Below are 13,693 nucleotides of genomic sequence, written 5' to 3'. Positions count from 1 at the left end.
TGCTAATTTAACTGACCCACCAGAGAGTTCACTAGACTAATTCATAGCTGTTCATGTTTTTCGGGCAGTGCTGAAATTGTTTGCCAAAGATAATTGTCACACCCCTGGGATTTGTTTGGTAATGTGCAGTTTTTCTCGGCCCATGTGTTCTCCGTGTCCTAGTTTTCCTCATGTTTGATTGTGTTATCTGGTTCACGGGTTTCTTGGTAATTACCCTCGTTTGTGTTTAGTACTTATAGTGAAGTCTGTCCTGTGATTGCCTGTCTGGTATTGTATGTCTGAAAGTCTCTCTGTGAGGTGCTATGTGTGACTCCTGTCTTCCTGTGTTAACCACTATCTGGATTTTTAAAGTGTGTTCTCCGAAAACTTCCCTGCTCTGACACAGTAGTATCGTGACATACAGAGCTCTCTAAATACATTAACAAACCATTTACTAAACAGCTAAGTTTCATTTCAGAGGTCAAACATGCATAGCATTAAGGTAAGTACATTGCCAGCAATAACTGTACATATGCTAATTTGGCCATCTTACATTACAGGGAGAAATAAAAATACAGACTGTCTTCTGTAAAATGGTGTACCGGTAATGGTGATAGTTACATCATTGCAAAGTCTGTGTGCTATTGAAATAAACATGAAACTCCCTGCAGCTTCAGCTTGCCCTTGAGGGGTTCAGTATACTTTGGTAACAATACTCTTACAATATGGAGCACTTGGAAAACAAAACTAACAATGATCAATACATTTTTGCAGTATTTATTAATCTTTGTTAACATTAGTAATTTAATAGTAAGAAATACAACTCATTGTCATTGTTAGTCCATGTTAGCTCAGGTTCATTAAATAACATTAATAGATACAACTCTTGAATTTAATAATGTTTTTAGTAAATGTTGGAATCAACATTAACAAAGATTAAGAAATACTTTTGAATTATTTTCATTCTTAGTTTATGTTAACTAGTGTAGTTAAGTAATGTTAACAAGCAGAAACTTATTGTAAAATGTTACCATATATATAAAAAACCTGATTTTAAAATAATTAAAATGACAAAACATACATTATACATCAAGATTACTTCAAACTACGGCTCAAATAAAAATAGCTCATTCGATAAAACAGACCAGTTGGTGGCAATATGGAAAAGAGCAATCAGAATACAACGAAAGTACAGATGACACCAGGGTGAGTAAATAATGGCAGAATTCACATGTTTGAGTGAACTATTTCTTTAAAACTTTTTTTCCCTTGTTTGACTAATAATAGATGAATAAATCTGTGCAGCTTGTTTAAAACACTTGTTATTTTCTTTCTCATTTAATCTCTGGTTACGCCACCTGGTAAAGCCTCTCAAGAGTTTTGTCAAAAATCTACCATTACACACTACTTTTATCATTTCACTATATTTTTCAAAAGTGTAGAGCTGCCTATTCCGTTCCATTTAAAAATCTCAATGGTTATTTGCCTGGGTTCTCAGATGTCACGCATCTCATGTAAATTTCTATGCAAAATCTTTCACACAAGGGTTTACTTCTATCGTTAAAGAAAGCATGCTACTTATTTAATTCTTTTTCTTGAAGACAACAAAGAAAAACAAATCAAAGAGACAAACATCAAATGGGGGTGCTGAAATTGTTACACCCACATTCACCACAGAGATTTGCTAACAAGCTCAGCACAAAAAGGAGCGAATTTTCCACCTAGATTTATTTCGCCCAATTTCTTTTTGCAAGCCCTCCTCCTCAATCTCTGTCAGATATATCATTGGGCTGTCAGATAGGAATCATTGCACAAACAAACAAAACTAAAACAACAAAAACCACAAACTAAAGACAAGTGACAGGACTATCTGAATAATATTTGATACACCTACACACAATGAAAAACAAAATTACCTTCATCTTCATCGTTAGCTGTAACTGTAATGACCACAAAGCCCACTTCTTTGTCTTCCTCCACACTGATCTCATATACAGGCTGAGAGAAGGCTGGAGCATTGTCATTTACATCTGTGACAAAAACCCTCACGTAGGCTGTGTCTACAGGGCAGAAGAGGTGTGCATTACTTCCAGATCACATCAATGCATTATAGTCTCTCAAGAGAAAAGCTGTTCTTTCTGGATAATTAATTTATAAATCAAACCAAGACGGGAGAACGAAAACAACAAAAGAGAAAAAGAAGAAAACAAAGTCACTGGCATTCATTGTATGATGAAATTGAATCATCGGAGCTCAAGTGAAATGTAAATGTGTGTATATATATATATATATATATATATATATATATATATATATATATATATATATATATATATTTGCAGAACTGTTCAAAACTTTGGGGTTGGTTTTGAATTAGTTTATTATGCTCGCCAGAGTGCATTATATCAAAAATACAGTAAAACAGTAATATTGTGAAATGTTATTACAATTTAAAATAACTGCATTCATTTTACTAGATTTTATAATGTAATTAATCAATGTGACGGCAGAGCATAATTTTTAGCAACTATTACTCCAGTCTTCAGTGTAAAATTGTATTAAATATCCTAATGAATGTTAAATATTAAAACTGCAGCCTTATTATATTATACGCAGTCTATATTACGCACAAATCCCTGGGATGGCATTAGTTCTTCATTAGGCGTGACCCATTGAAGTCTTAATGAATGGAGTTCATCCTGGAGGTTGGTGTGCCCTGCTGTAATTATTAAAGGGAAAACAGAGTGAGGTTAGGATGACATGCTTTGTGGATCACACCTGTGTTGGGTTGACCCTGCTGACCGGGTCGGCCCGACTCTGAGCTGTCCTGAGACTGGACCTCGATCAAGTAGGAGCCTTTCTGCTCACGGTCGAAGGTGGCCCGGGTGTGGATGATGCCCGTGTAGGAATTAATGCTGAAGAACTGTGAGTCCCCACTTTGATCCTTCAGAATGATGTAGTTAATCTAGATAGAAAAGATAAAAAAATAACTTTGCATCAAGTATTCTAAAAATCATTGCAAGGTAGAGTATTAAGGCCAATACACACTAACATATTAAATCTGCGAAAACTAGCTTGGACCAACATAAACAGATGTGCCGACAAAACCCAATGATATGTGTTGCCATTTGTTTGTGTCTGTCAGTGCAGTGTGAATTGGTCTTTAGAGAGAACCAGAAGGACCATGATCAGAGGAGTCTCACCATTCCATGGAGACCAGAGTCCAGGTCAGTTGCTGAGACCTGTGCAACTGATGTGCCAATCTCCGCACCCTCTGGGACCGTCGCCTCATACGTGGATGACATGAAAAAGGGAACATTGTCGTTTACATCTGAAAAAAGAGAGAGAGAGAGAGAGAGAGAGAGAGAGAGAGAGAGAGAGAGAGAGAGAGAGAGAGAGAGAGAGAGAGAGAGAGCAATCTGTTACAAATGAAACACTACTGTAACAAAACTTCAAATGGAATCTGGACACATGTTAGATAAGGGACAAAACATTATTTTACAGTAATGCAGTAGCCCCAAAAAGTATTTGAAGTTTAACTGCATTAGATACAAAATTAGGCACCTGCAATTAAATGATTCTAAACTTTTCTCAGAACCAAATTGCTTTTCTGAATATTCCACTATCTGAGACTGCCATAAAGTACCAACTATTATAGCATTTACATTTTTTTTTATTTTCTTTACTTGAAAAATAAACTCCACTTGGTTTGATATCTTCTGTATGATATATTTTATATGTAATTCAATGGGATTCTTAAGTATGACTTAAGAGTCACCTTTGGGGTCATTTGTTGGTCTTTTAATTTTTAATTGTATGGCTTAGTTCATTGTGATCATGTTTGGTGTGTGCTTAACTGTGTTCAGGCTGCGTGGGCTTTTGTCTCCTTTTCCCTCAATTTCAATCTCCATTTTCCTCTTAATTAATGCTGATGTGGTCTCAAGTGTTGTGTGTCAGTGCCAAAGTTCTTCACTGTTCCTATTACACACACACACACACACACCATCGTGCTACAACCCCACCCTCCGCCTGTCATGCACTCATCAGCACTCTGTGTATTTCCACATACACTCAAAGACAGCAGAAACAAAAGTGTACAAAAGCACAACACAGGCTAAATGAGCTATGAAGAAAGGGGGGGGGGGGGCATTAGCATCAGCGGCTCAAACACAATCAGTGAATCAGATCAGACACTGCTGTGCTTCTGAGAAACCGCACTGGCATGAAATCCTGATTGCTAAACTACAGCAAATGAGTTTACCTGCAAACAGGCAGCGTAGAACCTGTTGTCAAGGCATATTTGTAGTTTGCTAGTGAGAGGGGGTCAACATTGACTATTATCATTGTGTCAGATTTGTACATATATTTGATCCTTTTTCTTTCTCTTTGTCTTTCACTAAGTATGAAGTACCATGGTGTTACCAGGATTTTTAGACATGGTACCACTGTAAAACATTGATAATGTAACCAAATATTTACATTCCAGAAAATGCTGTTCTTTTGAACTTTCTATTTGTCAAAAATACTAATAGTGCATCTATTGTTAAAATGTATGATTAATAAATTATATATGTGTGTGTGCATACAAATATATATTAAATTAACCCAAATTTGTGGAATTTATATTACCGTTTACGTATAATTCAGTATAATTTACAGAAGAATAAAGTATCTCTCACCTGTGATGTTGACATAGACCGTGGTGAAGGAAGCTAGTGGTACAGCCGCCACATTCTGTACACACACTCGGAGCATAAAGAAACGCGTGGTCTCATAGTCTGGATTCTCTGCCACCAGAATAGACGCAGAACCATCCCTCCGGTTAGGCTTGATGTAAAAGCGCACGGGCATGTTGGTCTCAGGAACCTGACCTTCCTCCAGGTTGTAAGTCACCCTGGGGTCACCAAGAGGGGAAGTCGCCTTGATGGTCTGTTGGGGGGTGGGGGATTAACTTTAGGTTAGTGATATAAAATTAAATATGACCTGCAAGGTGAAATATTATGTCATGAATAGGGAAGATCTTTCAGCAGTGATGTCAAGGTTCCTGTTATAATATTTAGATTTTTTTGCACTCTCAGATTCTATATTTTCAAACCATGAAAATCAATAGAAAGCTCATTTATTCATCATTCAGATGATGTATTTCGAAAATGTATTAAATTTGACACTTAAGACTTGTTGTCCAGGGTCACATATTAGAGTAAGATAAACACCTTCTCCCAAAGCTCAAACAGTATAATTAGCATTATTTGTGAAAAGCAGTGTTGCCAACTTAGCGACTTTGTCACTAGATTTAGCGACTTTTCAGACCCCCATAGCGTTAGACAAATCTAACGACTTTTTTTGACAGACCTTATTTAGTCTCTGAGAGTCTCGGACACTGCCGCACGAGCTCTCTCTCTCTCCCAGCGTGCACACACGCCTCTCTCTCTGTGCATCTGTTATGTTCAGCGAGCAGAGAGGAGCAGCACTTTCAGTTAAAAAAATATATTCTGTTGCTTCTAACTCTATTTTACATACAAGTATAGCCGAAATCACAGTACAATCATTATCTTAATCTTATGTGTATGTGATTTCATTAGAATAGGATTAATTGATCAGAATATTGTCATGAATAGTATTTTACTGTAGAGATTAACATCTTTGAGAGCTGGTTATGTAGTCTTAATGGACCGCGTTTCAGTCATTATAATATTAATTCCGTTGTCGGACAACAGAAACATTAAAATATAATAATTAAAAACTTTTATTGAGAATTTTAGCTGCCTTAAAATGCAGTACATGAGCACAGAAAAGGCAAGATAATATGACGCACTTACGTCATGAATATGCTAATTAGCATATGACGTCATCTGACGTCATCTAGCGACATTTAGCGACTATTCAGGCAGGGTTTAGCTACTTTCCATTGAAAGAAGTTGGCAACACTGGTGAAAAGGCATCTGAAATCAGCAGAACCGTTGGTCAGGAGTCTGCTGACTGCAGCGTGTGAATACATTAGACACGGTTCATCTGTAATCCATCTCTAAGCATAATTGCTTATCAAACTGATATTGACAGTTATGGAGTAACTTTCTGCGGTAGTAGTTTCCAGACGTCAGCCTCACAGAGCTGCATTATACTAACAAGACATAAAGTTACTTAAGGAGTAAGCAATGTCATTTTATAACCATAATTAGTATACTACTTATAATTTAATCAGAGCAGTATTTCCCTGCCTCATAATCAGAGATTTGTTTGAATATATCAAAGTTATAATTTATTCCAGATCACAAAATTCTATATTAACTGCAAAATAACTTAATAATTTGAAAACGTAACTACTTCTTGGCTGTTAATCTGAATAAATGTACACTTTCTATTGTTCTCATACCTCAGCTTTGCAACTTTTGAAATAAAATGCTACAACTTGATAGCCAAAGTCATTGTTTATTCTGTGTTCATCCAAAAATGCACGCATTGTACTTGGATACAAGTCATGGAGCCGATTTGGGCTTGGAAAATCCAATATTACAGCTGGAACATGTCTGTGTTGAGAACTCACAAAGTCTTTTAGCTGACTAAAACACATTTAACCCAAAACACCATAAACCAAATGACACTGTAAAGCAAACAAAACATTCCAATGACAATACAGCCAAAGACACAGCAAAGATAAAGTCCCATTTATGGTCATCCAGTGTAATGAATGTTTGGCGTACAAACACAGGTTTAAAAAACTTTGACGACAGAGAAAAGGAGTTTAAAAGAATAATGTATCTTTTAAATTGTGAGTGTAGTTGCATCTGATCAAAGGTGCTTTTTTATTCATTAGCTTGGGTTAAACTAATTTTACTTTGTTGGATCAGCAGCTATGCTAATGATGTCTGTATTTTGTTTCTATGTTTCGCCACGGGATTTACATCCCGTGGTAACTAGGATTTACACAAGCTCCAGTCTGGATCCAGAACACCTGAGAAGAGATGATGCTGACCCTCAGAGGACCTCAGATGATGCTAACCCTGAATCAACAAACAGAACTAACAATTATTGCTAAATGTGTGACTGAATCATATAATAACTTAATTAATAATATTGATAGTTCATCGTCTAGCTGACTATGTCTTGTATTATTATTATTTTTTTTTTCTGAAATCCTGTCAAATGTGCACAAACTACTAGCTACTACTAAATATTGTAGAAACATAATTTTCTGTAAAGTTGTTTTGTAACGATTGTTTATAAAAAGCGCTATACAAATAAACTTGAATTGAATTGAAATTGAATTGAAAAGGTAGAGCAAATAAACGTGCATGGAGAGAGGGAGCAATGACAAGTTACAGAGGAAGAACTCTGTGCCAGAGAACATGGGTCCAGTCAGGCATTAAATCAAGCATGGCCATGGTTTGAGAGCATCCAGCCACTGCAACACAGAAAACAAGCACCTTAAAAGCTCTGTGGCTTTTGCTTCCTGCTTTTAAGGGTCGGCATTGCCATCCAGTATGTGTCCCCCAACAGAAATGGCCAGTTAAGTAAACTTATTTGCCACAGACACTTTGACAGAGCTCCAATAACTTCCCTGACCAATGCTACTATGACAGTTCCACTGTGTCTAAATACTGATCCAGACCTCTGATCTATACATTTTGAAGTAAATTTATGAAGATTTTCAGCCCCCCCCCCCACCCCCCCCCTCATACAAAGAACTTGTGAGGCCTGAAACAGTCACTTACACACTCTCAAAACAGCATGTTTTAGTGCAAAGTAACATCAAAAATCTCTCAGAAGTAACCTAAGCCATCTTGCCTTCACTTCAAAACCTTCATTTCATCATCATGTAGTTGACATTTTTTGTAGTGACTTACATTGTAGTTTCTACAGGGACAATCCATCTGGAGTAACATAGGGTTAAGTGTTTTGATCAGTGCAGTGGCGATATTTCACAGATCAACCATCATGGATTTTGAACCTACAGACTTTCATTTACCAGCCCACCACACCATTTTATTGGTTAACCACCCATGGGGTTAAACTATTCATACGACCGAAAGTTCCCCTATTCAACTAAACAGAATTTGGCCAACTTTCAAATCCCAACCTGTCTAATCTTCCCTCCAAGAGTTTATTAGAGCACGTCTCTCAGGCTTGATGAGAACAGCGTTCTCATTATCCATACACACGAACAAGGCCCTTTAAATTACATCCTCAAGGTTGCAATTACTGCTTTTGAAAATGTGTTAATTAGCATTCCTTGAGATAATACCACAATGAGCTGACTGATATTTAAATTTTTAATTAGTTAGACTGAGAGACAGACAGATAGATGAAGAAGAAAGACGAGGGGGGAGGAAGTGAGAGTGAGAAATGAATAGGAGCACTCGACACACAACAAGGCTACTCAGTGTTGCTAATGAATGCATTATACTGTTTAACAAGTCTAATTTGTATTTAGAGTTCTGAGGATGAATTAGCATGAAGGCTCCCAATGCACAGAACAGATCTGAACAGCCAGTTGCTACATTTCACATTAGGGAGTTCATACTGTATTTGGAAAGTTGAAGCGAAAGAGAGATCGACTGTAATTGTTGTGAAGCACTTTGTTTTTCAAGTCATATTACAGGGAACATCGGTGTTAGAGTTCTCGGAGTCGGTGTGGGTATTGACAGGAGGGAAACAGAGACACGTGAAAGGAAGGATAAAGAAAATGAGGTTATTTGTCCAATTGACAAGGTGTGTTTCATAACAAAAGGCAGTGATTGCATCTGAATACTTGTGCAACCTGTGTTTTGAAACCCCTTGACTTAAGTTATAATCATTACATCCAACTTAAAGAAGTGTGGAGAGTATGACGAAGTAGTTAAAAAAAGAGTGGCTGGATATGAAATGACATTGACACTCAACAGAGAGCAGGAAGGGAAGTTGTAAAAAGCTCTGAGGAACAACACTTATCTTGTTTTCTAACTGAGGAGACACTGAAGGTGACCTCCAGGTACATCCTCCATTAGCAGAGCTGTTAGATTGGGCAGGGACACACAGATCTCCTCTGACACACTGCCCCCAGGACCATCACCTTCATATACACACTGTGGCAGACTTAATGCTAACACACACACACACACACACACACACACAATCCCAGACATGCAGAAACCTGACTAAAGATATCTAGGAGAGGATAAACAGTACAGCTTGTCTAATACAGCTACACCTTTCACACTAGTCATGGTTGATTAGGCTAGCTAGTGCTGTTTTGGTACTGGTCTAGCTTGTTGATCAGCCATGCACTATTTACGTTTATTCATTTAGCAGACACTTTATACAAGTGCTTCACATTAAGGTGGCAATAAAACAAGACGTGCTAGCAATATGAAGTTTCAAACATAATCTAGAATAGCACAAGCTTGAACACAGAGGGATTTATGAAAGCAAAGGATGTTTATTTCTTATTTTTTCAAAGAGTTAGCAGGATGCAGTTAAGTACTAATTCAAGATTTTATGAAATAATGTTAGGGACTTGGCAGTCTATTGTGTTAAGAAGATCATTCTATCAGCAAGGAACAGTGAACAGTGAATTACACACTTCACCTTTACAGAAGAATGTATTAATTTTTTATGTATGTATTAACTTAGATGCATTATAAAAATGATCAAACTACTACATATTTAAATCAGTTTTTACATGTGAAACTTTTGCATACATTTGAGGTTCTGGAAAGTAATTTTGTGCCTCAATTTCAGCTAGTCATTCGGGAATTCTTTCTGGTTATATTAATTAAAAGTAACTGTTCACTCAAAATTAAACAGGCCATTTTTAAGCTTTTACATAAATATTCAGTAATGAAGCACAGGTGCCAAAAATGTTCCAGTTGAAATATTCCTTTATGAACTCCAAAATACAGCATCCAAAACATACACTAGTGACCTCCCCCCACAAGACCCAATAAATCTAACACAATGAGAAACTCTTGGCCCTGAATCGGCAACAGGTACAAGCAAGACCATAAATGGAGTGATGGCAGAAGAAATCTCATTCTGAGAGCTTGGTCTTGTCCTGTATTAAATCAAGAAAAGCGGTTGACAAAATCAAAAATAACCACCTAAAAAGACTGAAACAGATAAGCTGGTGAGATCTGGTGCAGAGAGCTGTTAAAAAAACACATCTGGATGATAAGATGGATAATGGCACTCCCAGCAAAATGAGCATAGCCTAAGGTGCCATGAAATTAGCAATAATTAGAAATCATCTCATTACACAGCAATGGCATCAGAAAGAAAAAGCTGATCAGAGATGCCTTGCAGTGGCTCTTTTTCAGCGCCAGTCATAAAATATGCTTCAATATTGAATACTGTGCCCTAAAGTGACAGTTTTACTTACACTACTAATACCCTGCTAATAACAGAATTCATGCTGTGCAGAGGACCAGATTGTAGAAATACATACATATATAAATGTAAATTACACACACACACACGTATATGTGTATGTATGTATGTATGTATGTATGTATGTATGTATGTATGCATGCATGTATATATATATATATATATATATATATATATATATATATATATATATATATATATATATATATATATATATATATATTCAACATCTGTGAGAGTCTATACAGTGTAGGTTAGAATTCTATCAGTATAAGTGAGAATGTTGATTAATATAAATAATTGAGTGGAGTTAAAAAAAAACAACAAAAAAACATTTGTATTAAAATATGTAACATGCGGTGTGGGGAACAGTTCATTAGGACAATATTAATTTTCTTTGACAGGGATGCTAACAGAAGGATGCTGTCAGGAGATGAATGCAGTTAACCGAGCTTCACGCTGCTAGTAAAGTCCCGACCAATTAGAAACTATGCTACATGCTGTTTTAGCTCTTTTTCCTGTTCTTCATTACCATGAATATGTAAAATAAAATAAAAAGTAGATTGTGGATGTATGCACTGTAAATTTCTGTTTCAAAACATAATGTACTGATTACATAGCTGCCTTCCAATGCAAAGACAGTAAATCATTAAAGAGTGTCTTAACAAACATCATTAGGTATTTTAAGATCAAACATCCAACCTAAGCCTATTTTACATCCTGTGGCAACGTGAAGAGGTGAACATCCCTGCCATAGTTTGTGCCACTGAGGACTGCTAAGACAGATGTGGAGGTTCATACAGATTGCAGAATAGCTGGCAGCAGGCAGAGGAAGCCGCTGATGTCAGGGAAACACAGTGACTCCAGCAGAATTACTCTTGGCACTCTTCACGGTTAAATCTGCTGTTTGTGAGGAAAACAGACTCTGAGGACTGGCCTTTTCGCCCCTTTTGAATGAATTAGAATAGAATGTTCAGACAAGCAGTCAGCTTGAGTTTGCTGGACAAATGAGGTTGTTTGTGGATGCTGATCTCTCTCCGAGTACAAGCTCCAAGACCAATGTAACATTTGACAGTGAATGAAACAGGCTGAAATAGCAAACAAGATGAAGGCTGGATAAGATGTGACAAGCTTCAGCAGAAAGTCACAACACTGCCTTTGTGAGTGAAAACCACTTCTCTTTTCCAAAAAAAAAAAAAAACAGTGAACTGATGCAAAGGCTGAAAAAGACAATCAACTAAGACAAGCTTACCAGAATCAACTAAGAGAAGCTTAGTGAAAATGAATAGCAGACAAAGTGAAAATGATTATGATTACAATATATATATATATATATATATATATATATATATATATATATATATATATATATATTTATATATATATATATATATATATATATATATATATATATAGTTCATTTAATACTGAGAAATATTGCCAAATACATTAATAAATGTTTGTGTGTACTTTGTATATTGTATATTTATCATATTATGTCATTTCTCTTGCTTCATCTGTAATTAAATCAATGGTGATCAAAGTATCTTGTGCACAGTGCACTATTTGTATCACACACATATGAGTTGCTATGTGGAGCATGACATTACTTTTCAATAGGGCAAAAAAAAATTACATACATAAGTGTGTGCACATACATATACATTAAATTTATTAGAATGTACAATAAAGACATTAACAATGTTACAAAAGATTACATAAAGGCTGTTCTTTTGAACTTTCTGTACGTCAAAGAACCCAAAAATGGAGTAAAGGTGCTGAAAATTCAGCTTTGGCATCACAGGATGAAATTACATTAATCAATTACAAATTGTATTAATCATGAATAAATTATTATAATAATAAATTATACTTTTGAACGGTAGAGCATATGATTACATATTAGTGTAATAGTTAGGAACAGCTGCACAATCTGAATGGCTGAAAAGCCATGCTTTTGTGTACATTTTTTTTTTTAAATGTAGTGGTACTTTGTGTTTGGAAGCAGAGAGGAAACTGTGGTGGAATATGAATGTCTCACCACTATTTTGGTGTCGCGCGGTGTGTTCTCTGGGATCGTGACCCAATATTCCGCCTGTTCCCACTGCGGGGGCTGGTTGTGCACATTGGTGATGATGACAGTGAGGTCGACCGAGCTGTTCTGACTCCCTCCGTCTGTAGCGATTATCTGCTGGCTGATCCGTGATGTCTGTCAGCACAAGAGACAGGTGATATAATCCAGCCTAGGGGCTTATCAGCATACACTGTAATAATATGTAAGTTGTCACTGATAACGGTGACGACAGGTGAAGTTTTTCTGTCGATGGAGGTTCAAAGAAGAGAGCAATCCCTGATACTACCATTTTCCATTGGATGTTTCACATCCAGAATATCATGTACAGCAGTTAAGCAGCTTTTTTCACTTTAATGATTCTTTCAAATGACTCTTACTAATTGAAAAACACTTTCTAAGATTGAGTCAGCAGTAAACTTTGCTTAACTGGCTCCAAAAGTTTGCCTTTTCAGGTCCTGTACTACAATAAACAGTATTAAGTTTTCTCAGCAGGAATGTATGCATGCCATCTTTAAACATGTTTGTTTACACAAGTGCATATGTTTATTCTATACTTTAGGGACAAAAACAAAGGTTAACTAAATCTGACAAAAAAATAAAGGTTAACTAAATCTGCCGTCCTCAAAGAGAAAAAATAAAATAGAGCAAATTAACTTAATAAAAACAAGTCAAGCAATAATATTATAAATCCTTAATATATTTAAGGACTACAACTGTGTTGATTATAAATTATATGCATTTATACTACGGGGGCCGTTGAATTCTTGAATTTGATTGGCTGACGAACGTTCTGAGGTGTGCAATTATTTTCTGGGAAAAACACGGCGAATGTAGTTCCAGGAAGCTCTCTTGACCGCATTACAGTTCCATATCACTTCGCATAGTTAACTGTAATAATGGTCACGCAGTTTGCACAAAAAGCTGTTGTCAGCGCTGCCTTGATTTTATCTGTTAGAAAGTGTAGCAACTAAAAGACTACACGTGACATTTCAGCGCTGTTTACAGACGAGTGTTGAGTGACACACAGAGGTACGTTAGCCCAATTCACACAAGCTCTCTCTCTCTCTCTGTTGCTCTTGCTCTCTTGCTAATAACTCAATTAATAAATGCATCAGAATGCTATCAACGGCTCAAGCCTCCGTTACCAGCTTTAAAATTACGTTTTAGTACTAGCAAAAGAGGCATTGGATGAGACGTGGAAAAAATAGTCCTACTCACAATAGCCATTTAAGTACAAAAACCGGACGAATCTCGATTCGCATCATTCGCATCATCATC

General features: G+C 36.4%; 1 protein-coding gene across 1 annotated transcript in view; it reads right to left on the bottom strand.

Annotated features, from left to right (window-relative positions):
• Positions 1-1,895: 1,895 nt before the first annotated feature.
• Positions 1,896-13,693, bottom strand: part of LOC113074092 (neural-cadherin-like) — a gene marked incomplete at its 3' end in the record, with an annotated part of 33,404 nt that continues 21,606 nt past the window's right edge. The window contains exons 11-15 of the mRNA XM_026246812.1: positions 12,383-12,550; positions 4,659-4,908; positions 3,183-3,310; positions 2,758-2,944; positions 1,896-2,039 (exon numbers count right to left, since the gene is read on the bottom strand). Coding sequence (XP_026102597.1) covers positions 1,896-2,039; positions 2,758-2,944; positions 3,183-3,310; positions 4,659-4,908; positions 12,383-12,550 — 877 coding nt within the window. The remainder of the gene's footprint in view (positions 2,040-2,757; positions 2,945-3,182; positions 3,311-4,658; positions 4,909-12,382; positions 12,551-13,693) is intronic.

The sequence above is a fragment of the Carassius auratus genome, unplaced genomic scaffold (assembly GCF_003368295.1).
Source record: "Carassius auratus strain Wakin unplaced genomic scaffold, ASM336829v1 scaf_tig00013617, whole genome shotgun sequence".
NCBI lineage: Eukaryota > Metazoa > Chordata > Actinopteri > Cypriniformes > Cyprinidae > Carassius > Carassius auratus.
The sequence above is the reverse complement of the archived record's forward strand: the minus strand, read 5'-3'. Positions and strand labels throughout refer to the sequence as shown.